Genomic DNA, 18,393 nt, shown 5'->3' with positions numbered 1-18,393 from the left:
TTCCTCCTGCGTGTAAGTTAGCTTTGCACAGCCTCTTACTAATCCAAGTTTTTTGTTTTCTATTTTTGTGGAGAAATCCTTACTAAACTAGGCACTGATTCGTTGAATCCACATTTGCTGGGATATTTTGCTGCTAAAACCATTTTGAAGTTATCCGCAGTCTGTTGGTAAACTAAAGGAGGAGAAATTGTTGCCTTAGGGCAATTAAAACAGTATTTAAAATGTGTCATAAGTATCATGTCACTAATATTGTTTGAAAGCCCATCTCACTCTTCCCACATATCTACTACATTGGATATGTGTGCAGGCAAATCCCTGGAACAGCTATATTCCAATTAAAACAAAAGGAAATAATTTTCTGAATCTCAGATATTCATTTCAAAGATAGTAGAAAGCAAAGAAGAGCTAACTGTAGTAGAGTATCCCTGTAATCAAGTGAATAAAAGTCTTCCTAGATTTATTCCACTTTTAAGACTTTCAAGTTTTGTTTGTAGGCTGGCCAGTTAGCTCAGTTGGTTAGAGTGCAGCCTTGTAACACCAAGGTCAAGGGTTCAGATCCCTGTACTGGCCTGCCACCAAAACCAGAAAACAAACAAACATAACAAAAAAACAAGTTCTATTTGTAAATTAATTCCTTTAGAAATTTCCTATTAAAATTAATGCAGCTATTTAAAAGATATTTCCCACAGAGAAGCAGTTTATTCATTCCTTATTGGTTCCAGATAGGATTCCAGTAGTCTTCCTCCTAATCCTTTCATTCAGGTCCTCCGAAATGATGAACTATATAAACTATATGTGAACTATATGAATTAAGATTTAAAGAATCTTAAAAATGTGGTTGTTTATGCAGGCTCTGTGAAACAAAAGTCCTAAGTGGATCATTACCATGAGAGGTAAAGTCAGCAGAGAAGTTAAATTTTTTCATTGGCATAAAAATCCTAAGTAACCTTGTAAAGGAATTTTTTTTTCTGGTGTGGTTTTTTAATATTTTAAAAAATTATTTATTTATATATTTATTTTTATTGTTAACATAGTTGATTGTACATATGAACCTTGTTAAAATTTTAAGTTAACTATAAACTTGTCATTTAAAAAAATCCAAAAACCTTAGTTCTGGCTCTTAAATCTAGTAATAAGGACAGACTGTAGGATGTTAACTAGATTCCTGTTGAAATAAGTATTATGAAAAAGCTAGTATCATCCAGCTTTTCAGGGGACTGAATAAGACTAGAAGGAAAGTTATCTTGTTATATAGTTCATGGACACCAGCTCCCTTGAGAGTGAGAGAGATAAAGGTGCCCAGTATATAAAAGGCATAAAACCATGACTATCAGGAAGGTATTGGGGCCAGGGGTGGGAGATTGTTAAGTGATTAAGACAGAGTTCATGGCCCTTGATTTGAAAATGAAATATGTCTGTCATTTTCTTTATGATCTGCCCTTCATGGTAGGCCTGAGTTGCAGAGTGATGGGCCCATGAATCCAGTCTAGATAGGAAAAGAAATGAGAAAGGAAACGAACCTGGTAGAATAGATGGGAGAAGTCAGGGAACCTAAGGTCTCAATGATGTTAAAGATCAGATGTGCTAGTAAGGGAGAGCAAACTTTGGAAGGATAGGAAGTGATGTGTATTGGAATTTAAAGACAGAAAGGTGTGGGTCTGAAGTGGTGCAGGAGAACTATAGGAATGCTAAAATTGCTTCCTAGACCTTGTGACAAGTGTGACAAGGTGTGGAAGAAGAGAAAATTCTGTTTTAGAAATTGGCCAAGGAAGTAATTTCCTTGGGAGGATCAGGCTTCTGCAAGGACAAGAGGTGGTGGGAGAGTGTTCTGTGTGATGGGATTCCAGAGAACTTTATGGAAAGATTTTAGAGGGTGTTAAAGTTTCCTTTATAATATTGAGCTTAATTTTTATCGTACTGTCTTAGACTGCTGTGTTATATAGTTTCCTAAACAAGTTAGAGAAAGAAAAAATACATTTTTATTTTCTGAGAGATTCTGAGACCATAATTCATTCTTTCATTTGGTAACCACAGGAAAATGCTTAAACTGGATAATTTCACTTACTCCTCAAATATTCCAGACTCCAGAGAGGCATCCTGAAGATGGAGAGAGGAAGATGTAATTGCTCATTAATGACTTAAGTTCCCTTTTATTTGTTCTTTTCTCTATTAGTGAGGTTATAGTTTTAAGAATTGAGTTTTTGTGCCCCGACCCTCACTTAGCACACACGCTAGCACACATGGCCCAGTGCCTTGTACCTGTGTATTCATATGGGTTAAGTCAATGCTTCCCATAGTAGGGTGCATGGAGTTCAACATGCAACCACTTGTGTGCTTGAGTGAATTGCAATTCATGTAAGATTGCTATGATTATATTGCTATGATTAATGGAACCATGATTATATAACATAGTTTTAACTTAAGTCTCACAAATTGGTCAAGTGGCTTAAAAAGATTTCTGCAGAGAAATAATGTTTTGTGTGGATAATACTAAATGCACAAGTGAACCAACAAAATAATTGGAGAGCTGCATCTCCTATTCTTTATCAGCCATGTTATGTGATAAAAATGATGACCAGCTAGGTTACCAGGGGTAAGGGGGTTAATGGTGAAAGGAAATGGTAAGATGTAGATCAAAGGGTACAAAATTGTAGTTATGTAGGATGAGTAAGTCTAGAGGTCTACTGTACAATAGGAAGACTATAGTCAATGATATTGTATTGTATACTGGTAATTTGCCAATAGAGTAGATTTTACTCTTTCGGGGTTTTTTTTTATGGCTGATCGGTATGGGGCTAGCAAAAAAGAAACAAAGGTAACTAACTATATAGGATGATGGGTATATTGGACTGTAGTAATCACTTCACTATGTATATGTGTATCAAGATAAGTATATAAAAACATCATGTTGTACACCTTAAATATATACAATAAAAAATAAACAGAGCCAAAAAAAGTTCAAAATTACCAAGAAAAGTATTTAAAATATGGTCTTATCTTTCCTAATGTTAACAGTGAGCCTTGCCCTTAAAGTGTAGTGTGCCTTGAGATATAAGCTAATGAAAAAAATTGTAGTCAGCAAGGCTCTCTAATCTAGGCATCCAGAACATGAAGACAAACCCTGTGATTTATTTCATCCGTGTTTGTCCTAGTATGCTCAGTCATTATTTTTAAAAATTTTGCTAAACATGATGATAAATGCTTAGAACTCTTTCTGAGCACTGTCAGGGAAACACATGTTCTTCCTGCCACAGTAAAACTGGCTGAAATAATATGGGGACTACTATGCTTTGGATGTGGTTTGTCTCCTCCAAAACTCATGTTGAAATGTGATCCCCAGTGTGGCAGTGTTGGGAGGTGGGGCCTAGTGGGAGGTGTTTGGATTATGGGGGCAGATACCTCATGAATAGATTAATGTTCTCTCCCAGGGGTGGGTGAATTCTTGCTCTCATGAGAATAGATTAATTTCCTCAGGTTGTTAAAAAGAGTCTGGTTTCCTTGGTTTCTCTCTGTCACTTCCTCTCTTGCCATATGATTTCTTGCACGTGCCTGCTCCCCTTACGTTTTCTACTGTGAGTAGAAGCAGACTGAGGCCCTCATCAGATGCAGCTGCCCTATTTTGGACCTTCTAGCCATCAGAATTGTGAGCCAAATAAACCTCTTTTCTTTCTAAATTACCCAGTCTCAGGTATTCTGTTATAGCAGCACAAAACGGACAGTTCAGGGACAAAATAAAATTCATTTCTTGTTAGCAAATAGTGTTAAAAGGAGCACAGAAAACATTGCTAAAAAGTTAAAGAAAAGAGTAAAAAAACTCCTGCAGATAGAAAGTTTGGTATACTAAATTGGAAGAAGATTTATAATATTTATAACATCTCAATTTAGGGTATTTGTTAAGATTCTGTTTCAACAAGAGAATAGACAATTACTTTTCTGAGAGCCACTGAAGGAAAGATGTACTTGAGATGATATATTTGCAACAGTAATAACTTACTTAACAGAAGGATGTTTTTTGGAAAAGCTACGTAAGAATAACCACTGATGGAGTGGCCGCCTTTTTTCAAAGTGTAAGGTAATGGAGATAACATCACATATGAAATGAGTTTATTGCATCCTTAGTAGGCTAATACAGGAAAAGAGTTGAAACCAGAGTTGTACAAAGTAATATCATTGTGGATAATTTTTTAAAACATGGCCTTTAAAATATATGAGTCTTTGTAGTACTTTATAGTGAGATGGGAGTGGCCATAGTTATTGTTTATAAATCTAGAGGTTTGTTCATTATCTTATGACTATATATAAAAGAGTCCTTGAATTTAAAGATGAATTATGTGCTTATCTTTCATGAGAATACAGCTGTTCCAATTTTCTTGACCTTTTTTTTCTTGGTGATAAGTAGTTATCAGTACTGTGAAACCTGGCACATATTTTCTAAAAGTTCTGTTGATTTAAGGAAAAGATAACATTTTAACTGAGTGAGAAACTATTTTCTGAAAAAAACTTTGGCACATGGAGATGATTTTGAAAACAGGCACCAGGAAATCTTCCCATTGTTATGTGGTTTTTTTTTTTTTTTTTTTTTTTTTTTTGCTAAAAACAGTGCCTATCACCTAGACAAACTCTCATATTGACATACTTAAAATACTTGGAAACAGTTTTTCTGGATTTTTAATGTATTTAATAAAAATGTAAAAAAGCAAAACTTTCTAATTAGCTGATTAAACTGATTTGTATCAGGAAAAATAGAAATTCACCAAATGAATTTTGATTAAAAAAACTTTTATAATTGGTAAATGGGATAGAATAGAATCCTAATTTAGTTCAGTTAAACCACAATGCATTTTCTTCCATTTGGATCTACATGCTTTTTAAAGATATTTTTTCAGTTTTATCAGCCTTTACACCCCAAGTATCAAAATAAACTGGACCAAATCTTGGAATTATCAGATCATTAAATTAAATTAATAAAGCTTAGTCAAGCATCTTACTCTTGTTAAAATATTAATATTTACAGGGATTTTATACCTTTAATAAATAAATGAAGTAATTTGAAATATGTCTTATTTTAGCTTACTCCTAATTTTGTGTGTGTTGATTTTGTAGTGCAAATAATGTTAATTTAATAGTATGCACATAATTTATATGCAAATAAATATACACACATTGGGGTTCTGTGCTCAAAGACCTTTTACTAATTGGGTGTGCAATCAAATCATTTGATCTCTAGATTCAATGGTGCCTTGGATTTGTATGGTATTTTACAGTTTATAAAATGCTTTTGCAGGTGTATTCTAACTTGAATCTCATCAATGACCATTTGATGCAGGGAGGTGTTATTATGCCCATTTTATAGATGAGGCATTATGCTCTTTTTATAGAAGGGGAACTGAAGGTCAGAGTACTTAAATGACTTGTCCAAGGTCACACACTGGTTAATAGTGGCTCCTCAACTCCAGCACAGGTCTTATTATGGTATGGTGCTTTTTCCATTTATCCCATTCATTGCCACTGTAGTGGTCATTCTTCAAGTTTTGACTTCCTGCCCCAGTCTGTTATTTATTTTTCAGAGTCCTCAGGTAGTTCTTTTTTGTATTTTCTCTCAGGTTTTAGCTGTAGTAAGTGAGAGAGAGAGATTATACAAGTAAATTAAGAAAAATTGGGAACAAAAGGATGGAAGCCAACCAGAAAGACAGTATATTAATGGATGAAAATATAAATGGTGCTGGCCGGTTAGCTCAGTTGGTTAGAACATGGTGCTGATAACACCAAGGTCCAGTATTTGATCACTATACCAGCCAGTCACAAAAATTTTTTTAAAAAAAATGCTAGTAGATGGCCCAGAAGTCAAATGAATCCATTTGCTGTGTAAAGCAATGCAAAGGAACCAGAGAAATATGAGGGTACTTGAAAAAGTTCATGTAAAAATTGAATTAAAAGATAATACAAACCCTTTCATGAACATTTTGAAGACCGCTTATATAGATCATTTGAACATCGGCATGAGGGCAGGCTAGAGATGAATGGTTGTGGAAAATATAGTGGTTGTGTGACGTAGATGTAGTTCTGTATGCAGTAAAGTTGGCATTATTGAGCATAACGATTTAAGAATTGTTGAGTTTATTTTGATCATTGTGTCTGCTTTTTGCTTTTAATAAAACTTCACATAACATGCCGCCTTCTATTTTGATTGTTCTATCATAACAACATGAAAAAAATTGGAGAATTCTATATGGGAATGAAAAGTTAAAGGTTGCTTGTCTGCTAATAGATCCATAGATAGACCAGGTTTAACATACTAAATAGAAAATGATTGGGTCAGAAAAGTGACTGAAAAGTGTAGCATGGATTCAGACATCATTTTTTAGGCTACAGTCAGTACCATAATCCAAGAACATAGAAGTTTAACAAATTAAAATCTAGTTTTAACAGGTTTTCATGAAAGTGTGTTTTACGTACAGCTTCTGTGGTTTTTTTCATATTATAAATTCAAGTCATGGCTTGATCTTTTCACAGCTTAGTGGCAACACATCTGGAAATACTATGCATCACTAAAACTTTCATAGGAATTTTGCCTGCTTTGAAATATTACATATATGGTAATAAAATACCCTTGGTATTCACCAGCATATTAAACTAAAATGGCACTGATGGGCATATTATTGTCTGTTAATAATCTGCAGATGAAAGACTCCCTCAGTTAAACGTAGTTCTAACCTCTGTTCATTAGGCCAGTGATCTATTGTGCTCTCAGGAGGAAAACCAAAATGATGCAATTAAAATTTTGAACTAGTATCTGAAGTAACTCTACTCTTCCCTTTTTAATTATTAAATGGAAAGATCTTATGAAACTTATGATATTTTCAGTGGTTTAGAAGATGTTAGAGAATTACTTTGGGCTTATCACAGTTTAAAGAACCCTTGACTTGGAGTCAAATCATTTGAATCTAGTTAGCAAAAGCTATGTTGTTAATGTACAGTGTCACGTTGGGCAAGTCATGAAGCTTCCCCTAACAAATGTGTACTGGTCCAATGGCTTGATCACAAATGGTTGAGCTTCCACGCACATATTAGCATAAAGAAATGATTTTTTTAAGCTTTAACATAGGGCTCTAGTGGTGTAGTCAGATAACTTGGAAAGGCTTCTCAGCTCTGCAGGAAACTTTTAGGTAGCCAGAGGATCTCTTTCCCAATCAGCCTGAGAAGTTTGAAGTCAGTGTAGTCTCTCAAGTCAGAGATGCTGGAGCAACATTGAGGATTCCCTATCCCTAAGTGAGCAGCTCTTTTCCGGCATGCACAGCCATCCTTCATCATCCTTCTGGGTTTGTAATAAATATCTGCATTAGCAAGAATGTGCAGAAAGAAGAGATTCAACTTAACAAATATGTGTTAAGCTCTAGCTGAATGTAAGTAGAAATTCTGTTAACCAGTTTCACTTTAACCCACCTACTGGATTAACCATTCTTGTTATTTCCTCTCAGTCTTGTCTGACTGTGCCCACGGTATGCTCAGTTTTGCAGCTGATAGGCTACTCTCTAGAAAGCCAACATACTTTTGTCACTACCAGCCGAGTTGTGTGATTACCAAGAATCAGTTATGTTTATTTCTGAGACTTTTATTACATTTGTGCATATTATTGTAATTTAATAATTTATTTTCAAATTGCATAAGCCAGTGAATTATGAGTATGAAAAGAGAGTCATTGTTTCTATTAAGGCAAAGTTGAATGCTTTAAAAAGTGTTGATAAAGATGAGCACTGAACAGGAATGGATATCGAATTAGATGTGGGTAAGACAATTGAAAGATAAGAAAAAAATTACTAGCTGGGCAGTACAGGGATCTTAACCCTTAACCTTGGTGTTACAACATCATGCTCTAACTGGCCAGCCTCCTACATTTTAAATTAGAATGTTTAAAGTGTGTATGGTTTTGGTCACCTGCTTTAAGGTGACTTTCTATTAACTGACCAATAATTGCTCCTGATCTTACTTGGTAAGATGACTCCCTTATACTTGATAGTTGAACATAGTCAAGCTACTTACTCCTTTGGAAAACTGGTGTTCGCAGTTGGGGCATGCTCTCCACATATATATCCCTGTTAACTCCTATAGTATTCCCTTTACATGTGTTTTCCTGTCTTTCAAGTGAGAGCAATGATTTCTCCTTTAAGTTTACAGAAAGGGGTAAAATTTAAATAAGATATGGATATGAAAACACTTTGGAAATAAATATACTACATGGCATAGATGCTGCAATCTTATTTATAACAGGGAATTGTGCTGACTCATGGTTTAAGAAAATGCCCATCTTTTCTTAGACTCAGGTTTTATGTACAAAATTAGATAACTTTTACTTTCTTATGTGGTGTTTTGAAACACTGTAGCTTGAGGATTTTCTTAAACTCTGAATAAACTAAATTAAACTAATAAACTAAAATTTAAGATGATGAGTTAACTTCAGTGGTTTGGAAGATACTGAAGATAGAGTATTAGTTTCTAGCCCTATGGGGTATTAGAGTTTAAAGAATTCTAGACTTGGAATCAGACTAGCTGGTCTGGTATCAGTTGTGCTCTTGATAGTACTTGTCTGATGCTCTGATCCTAGTCTGTTAATAATTTTTACATTTCACAGGGGTTTATAAAAGATTTCTTGTACTAACAAACGGCTTTAAGTTTTTTTTTTTTTTTTTGTCTTTTTTCGTGACCGGCTCTCAGCCAGTGAGTGCACCGGCCACTCCTATACAGGATCCGAACCCGCGGCGGGAGTGTCGCCACGCTCCCAGCGCTGCACTCTCCCAAGTGCGCCACGGGCTTGGCCCCAACGGCTTTAAGTTTGATTCACGTGAAAACCCTAGCTGTTTTAGTACTCTAAGTTTTCATGGACATTAACCTCTTTAGTTAACACTTTTCATCTTGGAAAATGAAACTGCTATCATATGGTTCTTAATTACATTCATGTGGATTATCCTTTAATTAGTAATTAGCTTTTGGCTTCAGTGGCTTTAGCAAATACGTACCCACACACAGGCTTTGGAGTCAGATGGATCTGAATTTGAATCCTGGCTCTGCCACTTACTACCTCTGTGACTTTTGGAAACTTACACCTCTTTTTAAAACCTGTTTTCTTATCTCTATAATAGCATGATAATATATTTCTCATAGGGTTAATGAAGATAAAAAGAGAATGCATGTGAAGTGCATGGACATATGGCATAGAAGGCACTCAGTAAATGTTCCCTTTCTCTCTGTGCCAATTTTAAAATTTCATTGTATGTCGCTGATAAAAAAGAGAAAAACTTGCAAGCTACATATCCATTCACTTGAAGTGGTAGGTCTAGAGACCATTTGCAATGAAACAGACTAAGAAGGATATAACATTTGCTTCTGTGAACTTCTATCATTTCTAAAGTCTGTTCATCCATTTCTTAAATGCCAACTGGTATTGTCAGATCTGTAGAATTTGAACATTGGAATTTTTCTGTTCCTGGGTACTGACTTTGAATGTGTGGTCAACAACTGGAGGGAGAGGAGCCAGGTGCAGGCTGTAGAAAAGAATAAATAAGTAAGGTTTATTGTGGTCATCCTGGTTCAAGTAGTCTTCTTTCAAAGTCTAGGTAACATATCACTTCTCTTTTCCTACACAGAGATGGAGAGGGAAAAAAGACATTTACTTTAGTGTACTTTCTGTTTAAAAGTTTTTCACCTTGCTTTTTTTGTTTGTTTCTCCAGCCTCTGTTCCATCCCTGACCCATCTTTGTCGTTTGGAAATTCGGTCCAGTCTAAAACCAGAACAGCTACGGTCTGACAGTTTTATCTGTCACTTGCCACTTCCCAGAAGTCTACATAATTATTTGCTCTATGCAGAGGTTCTGAGGATGAATGAGGTTCCAGAATTGGCAGCTATTCAAGATGAAGAAATCAGTGAAGCTACTTAACACAGCTCATTTCTTACTTTGAAAACCACTGAGACAAAAGAGTCATGGAGTATAAATTATTCATGAATTTATAGTCACAAAAGATAATTTTTGTTTATGTGGTTGGTTACGTTTTGGAGGGCAGTAGTTTAATGTGAATGTTTACAACTAGGCTTCCCAGTAAAAAAAAGTATTGTAAACCTCACGTATGTTTCTTATTGGACTTTTATCACCAGTACATTTTATGTTGTAATATTTATTTACCTGACCATTTTCTGCTTTATTCTGCTAATGAGCTGTGATGCTGCTTCTAGTGCTAAATGTGGCATATTTCCACCTATGATTCATGTTTATCTGGTGCTCAGAGCTCAGAATGGGATGCATGAAACTTCACTGGAAGTATATGCAGTATATTCAACTGTGGAGTTGAATCTCTTATTGTTAGTATTGTTGTTATTTTATTTGGGGTTGAATATCTCTTATGTTTATAAAGAGCAAGTTTTCCTATCTTGTCATATTCCATTCTCATCTCTTAATTTGGTCACTTTTATGAAGAATTGATATTCATAGCCTTTTCCATGTAAACTCAGGGGAAAATGTTTTCTTTAAAGAATACGGAAAATCAATCATATTGCTGCCCCCACCCTGCCATTTCTTTGTACTCTTTGGCACAAAAACAAACAAAAAAACATTTCTACTCTGCAAAGGCAAGAGCAGACCTAAACTCAAAGACATGCTCATTTGAAAAAAAATTAGGTCAGTTTCAAGATAAATGAGCATTTTATGACATTTAGAATATTAATCAGGAGACTAAGACTCAGCATTTCTGTGGCACGATCTTTAGAGACAGAAAGGTGCAGATTCCTGAGTTACTTATTATCAGGTATAACATTCAAGCTCCATTCAGCCCCAGAATCAGAGGGCAGCTTTGTTTCTGTGAAGCCATTAATTAGCCAGTTCTGTTAATGTTATGTTTTTCCTTCTTATTACCTAGATAGGTTATCAAACAGTCCATGAAATAAAGACCTTGGAATTGTAGGTTAATGAGGCACAACCTCACAGGGTTTTAACAATTGCTCGATGAAAATCTAGCGTTAGGAAGCACTGAACACTGAGTCAAGTGAGCTGTGATTTGAGGCTTTGGGAATAGCCATGAGAGAAAGGTTATGAGAACATTACTGTCATGATAGACAACTAGGGATGGGGTCTGAAGGAGGCAGGTCTTCTGTTCTGTTAAGGAGCCTGTGGCTTGAAATAGGTGGGAGTGGGTGGGCTGGATCCATCTCTGATAGGCCTTTGCTGTTGGACAAAAGCAGTGGTGGGAGTGGACTGAGTGAAGATGGCTTTGTTAAGATCCAAAGCCATGATTGAGCCTATACCTCAGGTTAGAGCTGCCTGTGAGGTAGAGAGAGAATTTGAATGTGGGCATATAGGCAGAAATAAAGTTACGGAAAACCAGGTGGAAATTCTAATAATTAAATTTAATAAAGAAGTTCCAAAACTCTATATACTATATAGTACTTTTAAAATGTTGCCGTTATTTTCCAAACCCCAAGTCCCTGATTTTTTAACATAACACCAGTCTTTTTGTTAGGGCCAAATATACATAGAATGTTTCAATTTGAGGGTGAATCTTTTTATGTGTTTTGTTTATGTTCAAATATATAGTAAAACTCAATTATTCTTAATTTATCATTAAGCTCTTGTTCTTAAAAATCTGAAAATCAGTAGTTTGGAAACATGTAGAAGCCCTTGGTATTTAAAACTGACAAATGATTTTACCTTATTTCTACAATATATCTTCCTTTTAGACTCTCTTATAATAAAATATTTATGATTTTTGACTTTCAGCAAGGATTCAGAAATGTATTCTAAAATTATGTAATGGTGGGTGAGTTAGAATTACACCTTCTGATCAGAATGATACATCTAGTTAGTGTGAACCTTAAGCCCTACCCCACATGTACAATGGTGCTTTAATGCTCTCAGTATAAAGTCCCAACAAGCCTCACGAAGAATCCTAATACAGTAAGTAGTTCTCTGGTGGTGATGCATAATACCCAAGCAGGATTTAAACTGGCACTTTTAATAACAATTGCCATGATCTCGCCCTTCGTTGATCCCACATTTTCCTCTAAGTATATTTTCTGCTGATCCTTCTGGTCACAGGATATCTTTCTTTGGCCATTTAATGGAATAACAGTATCCTGGACATTTTTTCTTCTAATTTCTCTTCCCCCTTTGCTGAAAAGCAATTGTCTTGATCTGTAGCTTTCTGGTGGCCCTACTTCCCAGAGAACAATTACAATCCTCTTGTGTCCCATGACCACTTATGACTAAAAATCCTGGACTTGTAGTCTGTGTCATATTCATGTCACATGACCAGCTATCTCTAACTTTAGATCTGTTCTTGCCACCTAAGTCCAACTAGAAACTTGTTCGAAAATGGTGATGTTTTTTATAGATCTTGAGTGTCGTGTTAGGTACAGTTTGAAGACATGAGCACTTTTGATTGGTTACTATCTAAAATTGTAATATAATTTTTTTGGTCTTCAAAAACAGTATGAATAATAACTAATAACACTATAAATAACTATCTTTTCTGGAACAGTGGATTTGATGATTTCATCAGGGTGAGATATAGAAAGAAGTTGAGAAAATTCATCTAAAGGGTTGCTTTTCAATTTATTTTCCTCTATATTCTCAGAGGTATATTCCTCTAATTATATTCCCTGATTAGTCATAGAAGTGTATTTTTTTTAAAAATTTTATTTTGTCGATATACATTGTGGTTGATTATTGTTGCCTCTTACCAAAAGCTCTCTCCCTCCTCCCTCTCCTCCCTCTCCTCCCTCCCCCCCAACAATGTCCTTTCTATTTGCTTGTCCTATCAACTTTAAGTAATTGTAGTTGTTATATCTTCTTCCCCGCCAGAAGTGTTTGTTTGAAGAGGAACTCTTAATATAATTATTGCCAGCAGGTGCCTAGTGCTATTGGAGAAAGATTTTAAATGGTGGGGAATGGTTGAAGGACTAGTGAAATTGCTAGTAATGTGGCCATTTTAAGATTATTGATCAAGTGCTTTATAAATCTAACAATTTGGGAGTATAACCAGTAAAACTACACACTGCCTTTTTCCAATTTTATGAATTCATCTTCTGTAGGAAGCAAATGGAAGCTCAGCCCACCGGCTTTATCCAAATGTTCAGTTTAAAGAGGATCTCTAAGCCAAAGCGATCTCTAAAGCTTTTGTTGTGAGTTAGGAACATAATAATAGCACCTTGGGTGCTATTAATTCCCCTGAATTTCCTGTACTGGAACGCTTGCCTTCTTTCTTCTCTCTTATCCCAGCACATGGAACTGAGGTGTCAAGACTAATGTGTAGATGGAGTAATGAAACCAAGAGATTTCATTACTCCTGACTCTCTATGACCTGGGGTAGTTATTTGAAAGGTAACTGAGTGTGAGTGTAGCTGCATTCTGTTATGAGCTAATGTTGGATCTCTGAGTTTACACCTATACAGTCCCTGTAAGAAAAGGCAGTGTTTATGACTTCTGATAAATATGGCCCATATTGACGGGTTATAGACTATTATTATAGTTTTATAAATACATTTGGTCTTTGGATTTTTTATTTCTTAACAAAACATTTAAGGAAAGTTTAATGTTTCTCTCTGTGATTGTTCAGTTTTCTTGTTAGGCATTCTCTTTCATTGTTTTTCTTTGAGGCTGAACTGTTTATTTCATCTGTATTTATTATTGTTGTTGTTATTATTAAATGTCAAATGGTCAGTGAAACACAGTATCTTGCAGTAAGTAAACATTTTTGTTCAGTAAAATCCTGTGGTTTTAATAAGGCAGGGAACTTTATGCTTAGTATTTCTGTGACATATTAGAAAAATGCTTTAGCCTCTATTTGCAACAGCACATCAATGATTCATACTGAGAGGAGGTCAGTCTGAATTATATTTTTTTTATGGAAACATACTTTGAAATAACTTGGGTACAGATTTTAAGTACATATCTTCTGCAGTTACTTTAGTGGACAAAATATATCAAATTTTAGATAAAGGACATCTATTGATCTGTCACTATGCTAATAACATTTAATAGCACATTTTAAGTGTTTCATTTAAAATGAAATACATGATTTTCAAGAAAAAAATATATTTTAAAATCCAGAAGAACGAAGAAATAAAGAAATGGTGATGGAGCTCTAGTCCTATCATCCAGACCCATTATTAATGTTAACCTGTGTGTTGGAATATTTTGTTTTTTTCAGTTTTTTTTTTTTTTTTTTTTCTTTAATCTGTACACAAGTTTGAGCAGGTTTTTTTTTTTTTTTTTTTTTTTTTTCCCATAGTTAAAATCAAACCGTCTTTATAATTTTGTATCCTGATCAATCCTTCTTATCGTGTTAATGATATCTGAAGCCAAGCTCAAGCCATGAGTTATCACAAATTCTGAACTGGTAAGAATGAGAAATAATGAGGTATCTCTGGGTTGATTCTTTTCCTAAAACATCTGCATAAGTCAAACAACCTCTCCCTCCTATTTGTGAAGGAAGGAAGAGAATGGAGGTGAATCCTTTGTAAACCTGCTCTAGTCATCTTGTCTCAGCCCAGGGTAGTCATACAATTGCATATCCTTTGCATTACTCTAGTAACTATGTATATATTTTTAATGAAGGAATTAAAATGCCATTGTTGCAGTAAAGATTCGTGTCTGTGTGATTTTTCTGTCTCTTGGCTTTTTCATGCGTAGTAGTGATAGATGAAGCAGAACAGGTGGTAATTGCTATTGGTGCATTGAGACTTGTGAATAGCATCTGTATATGTCTCTTTTACCATCAAATGGTTAGCATAACCTTCTCTTCACTGCTTTCCTATGTGAATGATAAAAGTCTATCATGAGTCATTATAAGGTGCTAATTTACACTTTTTCTAACATTATGGAATAGGTAAAAAAAAGTCCATCTGGTGACTAAATATATGACTATGATTTGAATTGAACAATTAAAAAGAAGGCATAATATTTCTGAGGTTATTATGGATTATTGGATCAAATAATATGTGCCAAAGATATCAATTCTAAGCCAGAGTATTACTTTAAATAGATACATTAGTTAGTAAAATGGAGTCTGGATTTTGGTTTTGACACAAATTTTTATTTACTTTTAATTATGTTGGACAGTAAAATGTTCAAACTCTTATGGTCTTCATCTTGCTCGTAATTAATCGATCTTATTAAGCCTACTCTTAAATGTCATAGTGTGGTATTTGTGTGTGTGTTGATGTAAATGTATCCTTTTTATTTTGGAAATTTTCAAGCAAACAAAAAATAGATAATTATGTAATGGGTTCCATGTTCCCATCACTCAGCTTCAATAATTGTCAGTTCATGGCCAATCTTACTTCCTTTTCCTCACCAATTTCCTCCTTCCCATAGGCATTTTAAAGCAAATTCCAGACATATCATCTGTAAATATTTTAGTACATATCTCTAGAAGGCAGGGGCTCTCGCATTAAAACATTAATACCATCATCACACCTCCCTAAAAAAATGAGCAGAAATTTCTTAGTATCATCTACTATCCACTTAGTATTTACATGTTTTTAATAGTCCTATATCTTTTTTGTTTTGTTTTTATTTATCATTATGCATTGTAGTTGAATTTTGTGGCCCTTTACCAATTTCTTCCTTTCCCCCTTCCCTCTCTCCATTCCACTCCCCAATCCTATAACTTTTTTAAACAGTTTGTTTGAATACATGTCCCCCCCAAATCCCTATAATGTGATTTTCTTTCTTTGAAATTTTTTGAAAATTCTGAGTTATTTTCCTATAAAATTTCCCTCAGTTTGGATTCTGCATCCCCATACTGTCATTTAACAGGTTCCCTGTTTCTTGTTGTATTAGTTATATATTACTATGTAATGAATTGCCTCAAATCATAGCAGCTTAAAGCAATAACTAATGTTACCTCACAGTTTCTGTCAGTCAGGAATTCAAGAGTAGCTAAGGGTCTGGCATGAGGTTGCATTCAAACTGTAAGCTGGGGCTACAGTGATCCAAAGGCTTGATTGGGGCTGAAGGAACCACTCTGAGATGGCTCACTCACATGGTTGTTGGCTGGAGGCTTCAGTTCCTCACCACATGGACCTCCATACAGCTGCTTGAGCCTCCTTACAACATGGCAGCTGGCTAATGCCAGTGCGAGCAATCTTAGACATATAGCAAGGCAGATACCACAGTGTTTCTTATGATCTATCCTTAGAAGTGATACACCATCATTTCCAATCTATTCTATTCATTGGAAGGAAATCACAGTGCAGCTCATACTCAAGGAGTGGGGAATTAGGCTCCACCTTTTGAAGAGGAATATCAAAGAATTTGTAGATATCTTTTTACGCCATTACACATTTATTTTCTGTAAACTTGTAATCAGATGCAGACAGGGATGTTACAGAGTTTATAGGACCCAGTGCAAAATTAAAATGTTGGTGTCCCTTGTTCAAATTTCAGTGTAGGGACAGCAGAACATTAAACCAAACATGGGTCCCTTCTGAGCTCAGAGCCCTGTGTGACTGCATAAATTACACCCATGAAACCAGCCCTGGGTGTAGAGGCTTGATCAGGTTCAGATTTAATACTCATACACTTTTTTTTTTTTTTCTTACAGTACTGCTTTATAGATGTTGGGTACTTCATCTCTCATAGTGACATTAGTAGCAATTGGTGATCACTAGATCTATTAATTCATTATAGTTTTCTTTCTTTATTTGCTGTAATACTTTCAAAAAGAGAACTTCCCTTCATGAAGTATTTGGCTACCCTGAGGTCTAGTTCATATAGAAAAACCAATAAAATGCTTGGTTCTTTTCCTTTTGGGGTGAGGGGGCAGCTGGCTGGTAAGGAGCCAAACCCTTCACCTTGGTGTTATCAGCACCACGCTCTAACCAAGTGATCTAACCAGCCAGCCCCTGGTTCTTTTCCTTTATTTGCCAGTTTTCTGGATAATGAATTGATTGTCTAATAACCTTCAAAGGTAGTCAATAAGTTTTTCTTTTTTTAGTATTAATAAAAACATAGATTTTTGATGTTTTCTAATAATCCATTGCAGTTACTACTCTTATTGATACTCAAATTGCTCTTTCTCTAGTTAAATACTTAAGTAATCTTTGATAGCTTCCTTGCTTTCTGGAAACATGATAATCCAGGTTCATCTTGTACATTTCCTTCCCCAAACCTGTAATCAGACATTTTTCCAAAGAACTTTGTTTGCTTTTTCATGAATTGTGTTATATGGACTATAATACATATTACGTACACACACACACTGTCCTCTTGGCATTGGGGTGCTAATTTCTACTAGTTTGGTCATTGTTTGATCATTTAGTGCACAAAGCTAAGAAATGTGTATATATACATTCTGTTTACATTCTTCATGCTGATACTTCAAATTCAGGACTATAGATTTTTATTCAACCTCATTGATCTTATATCTGTGTATTTCCTATCTTATATGCTGAAAATCCTGCTTCTCAATGTAACTAACAATTACTCATGTGTTTTAAATAAGATTCACATACAATAGTCCCAGAATAATAATTTCTACACTACTACTACAGTACATTACTAATATTAATAATATGATTAGTGAAAATATTTTATGATTTTTCTTCACCCCTTCCGCCTATTCTTTTTGTCATTTAGGTATATTTCACTAGGGATGTACAGTCAAATCGTTGTGTTTAAAGTCACTTGGATGCACAGGATCATGCGGTTTATTTTCACTTCACCTTTAAGAGATTTTCAAATTTTCTCCATTTTGCTCTATAATTGTGAGAAATGTTTACATTGTTTTGAAGTCAAATTTGCAGACAAAACTACTTACATTAAAAGAAATCTAGCTTCCATCCCCTGTCCTCTTCATCCTATTTCCTTCCTCTCACAAAGGAAGCATGTTTATAGTTTATAGTGTATTTTAAAAATTTGTTCTAAACATAAGCATATATTTTCAAAGCCCCTCCTTTGATAAGCAGAACAGTAGATAGAATTTTGCCCATCCTGCTTTTTTCACTTAACTATATCTTAGAAATAATTCCATAGTAGTATATAGAGATAGTTCTCATTTCTTTTTATAGCCACCTGGTACTCCACTTGTGCAGATATACCACAGTTTATTCAATTTTTTCCCTATTGATGGGCATTTGGATTATTTTTAGTCTTATGTTATTACAAATGGTGCTGCAATGGATAGCTTTGTGCTGTTTATATTTTTGCCAGTTTAGCTTTGGGAGATTCCTAGAAGTGGGATTGCTAGGTCAAAAGGTAATTGCATGCACATTTGTTGGATATTGCCAAATTCCCCTCCATAGGAAAATGATGAATATTAGTAATGTATGAGAATGCCGACAGAGAAAGTTGTTAGACATTTGGATATTTGCCAGTCTCATAGGTGAGAAATATATGTCAGTATAGT

General features: G+C 35.0%; 1 protein-coding gene across 4 annotated transcripts in view; it reads left to right on the top strand.

The window, feature by feature from the left end:
• The window catches only part of ASB3 (ankyrin repeat and SOCS box containing 3), a 102,951-nt gene extending 88,744 nt beyond the window's left edge, over positions 1–14,207 (top strand). For all 4 annotated transcript variants that reach the window (XM_063078735.1, XM_063078734.1, XM_063078731.1 and 1 more), the window contains one exon: positions 9,727–14,207. In XM_063078735.1, the coding sequence (XP_062934805.1) occupies positions 9,727–9,932 (206 nt within the window). In that variant the 3' untranslated portion in view covers positions 9,933–14,207. The remainder of the gene's footprint in view (positions 1–9,726) is intronic.
• Positions 14,208–18,393: the final 4,186 nt, after the last annotated feature.

This window comes from Cynocephalus volans, chromosome 14 (genome assembly GCF_027409185.1).
Source record: "Cynocephalus volans isolate mCynVol1 chromosome 14, mCynVol1.pri, whole genome shotgun sequence".
NCBI classification, from domain to species: domain Eukaryota; kingdom Metazoa; phylum Chordata; class Mammalia; order Dermoptera; family Cynocephalidae; genus Cynocephalus; species Cynocephalus volans.
Note: the sequence above shows the minus strand (reverse complement) of the source record. Positions and strands in the feature narration are given on the sequence as shown.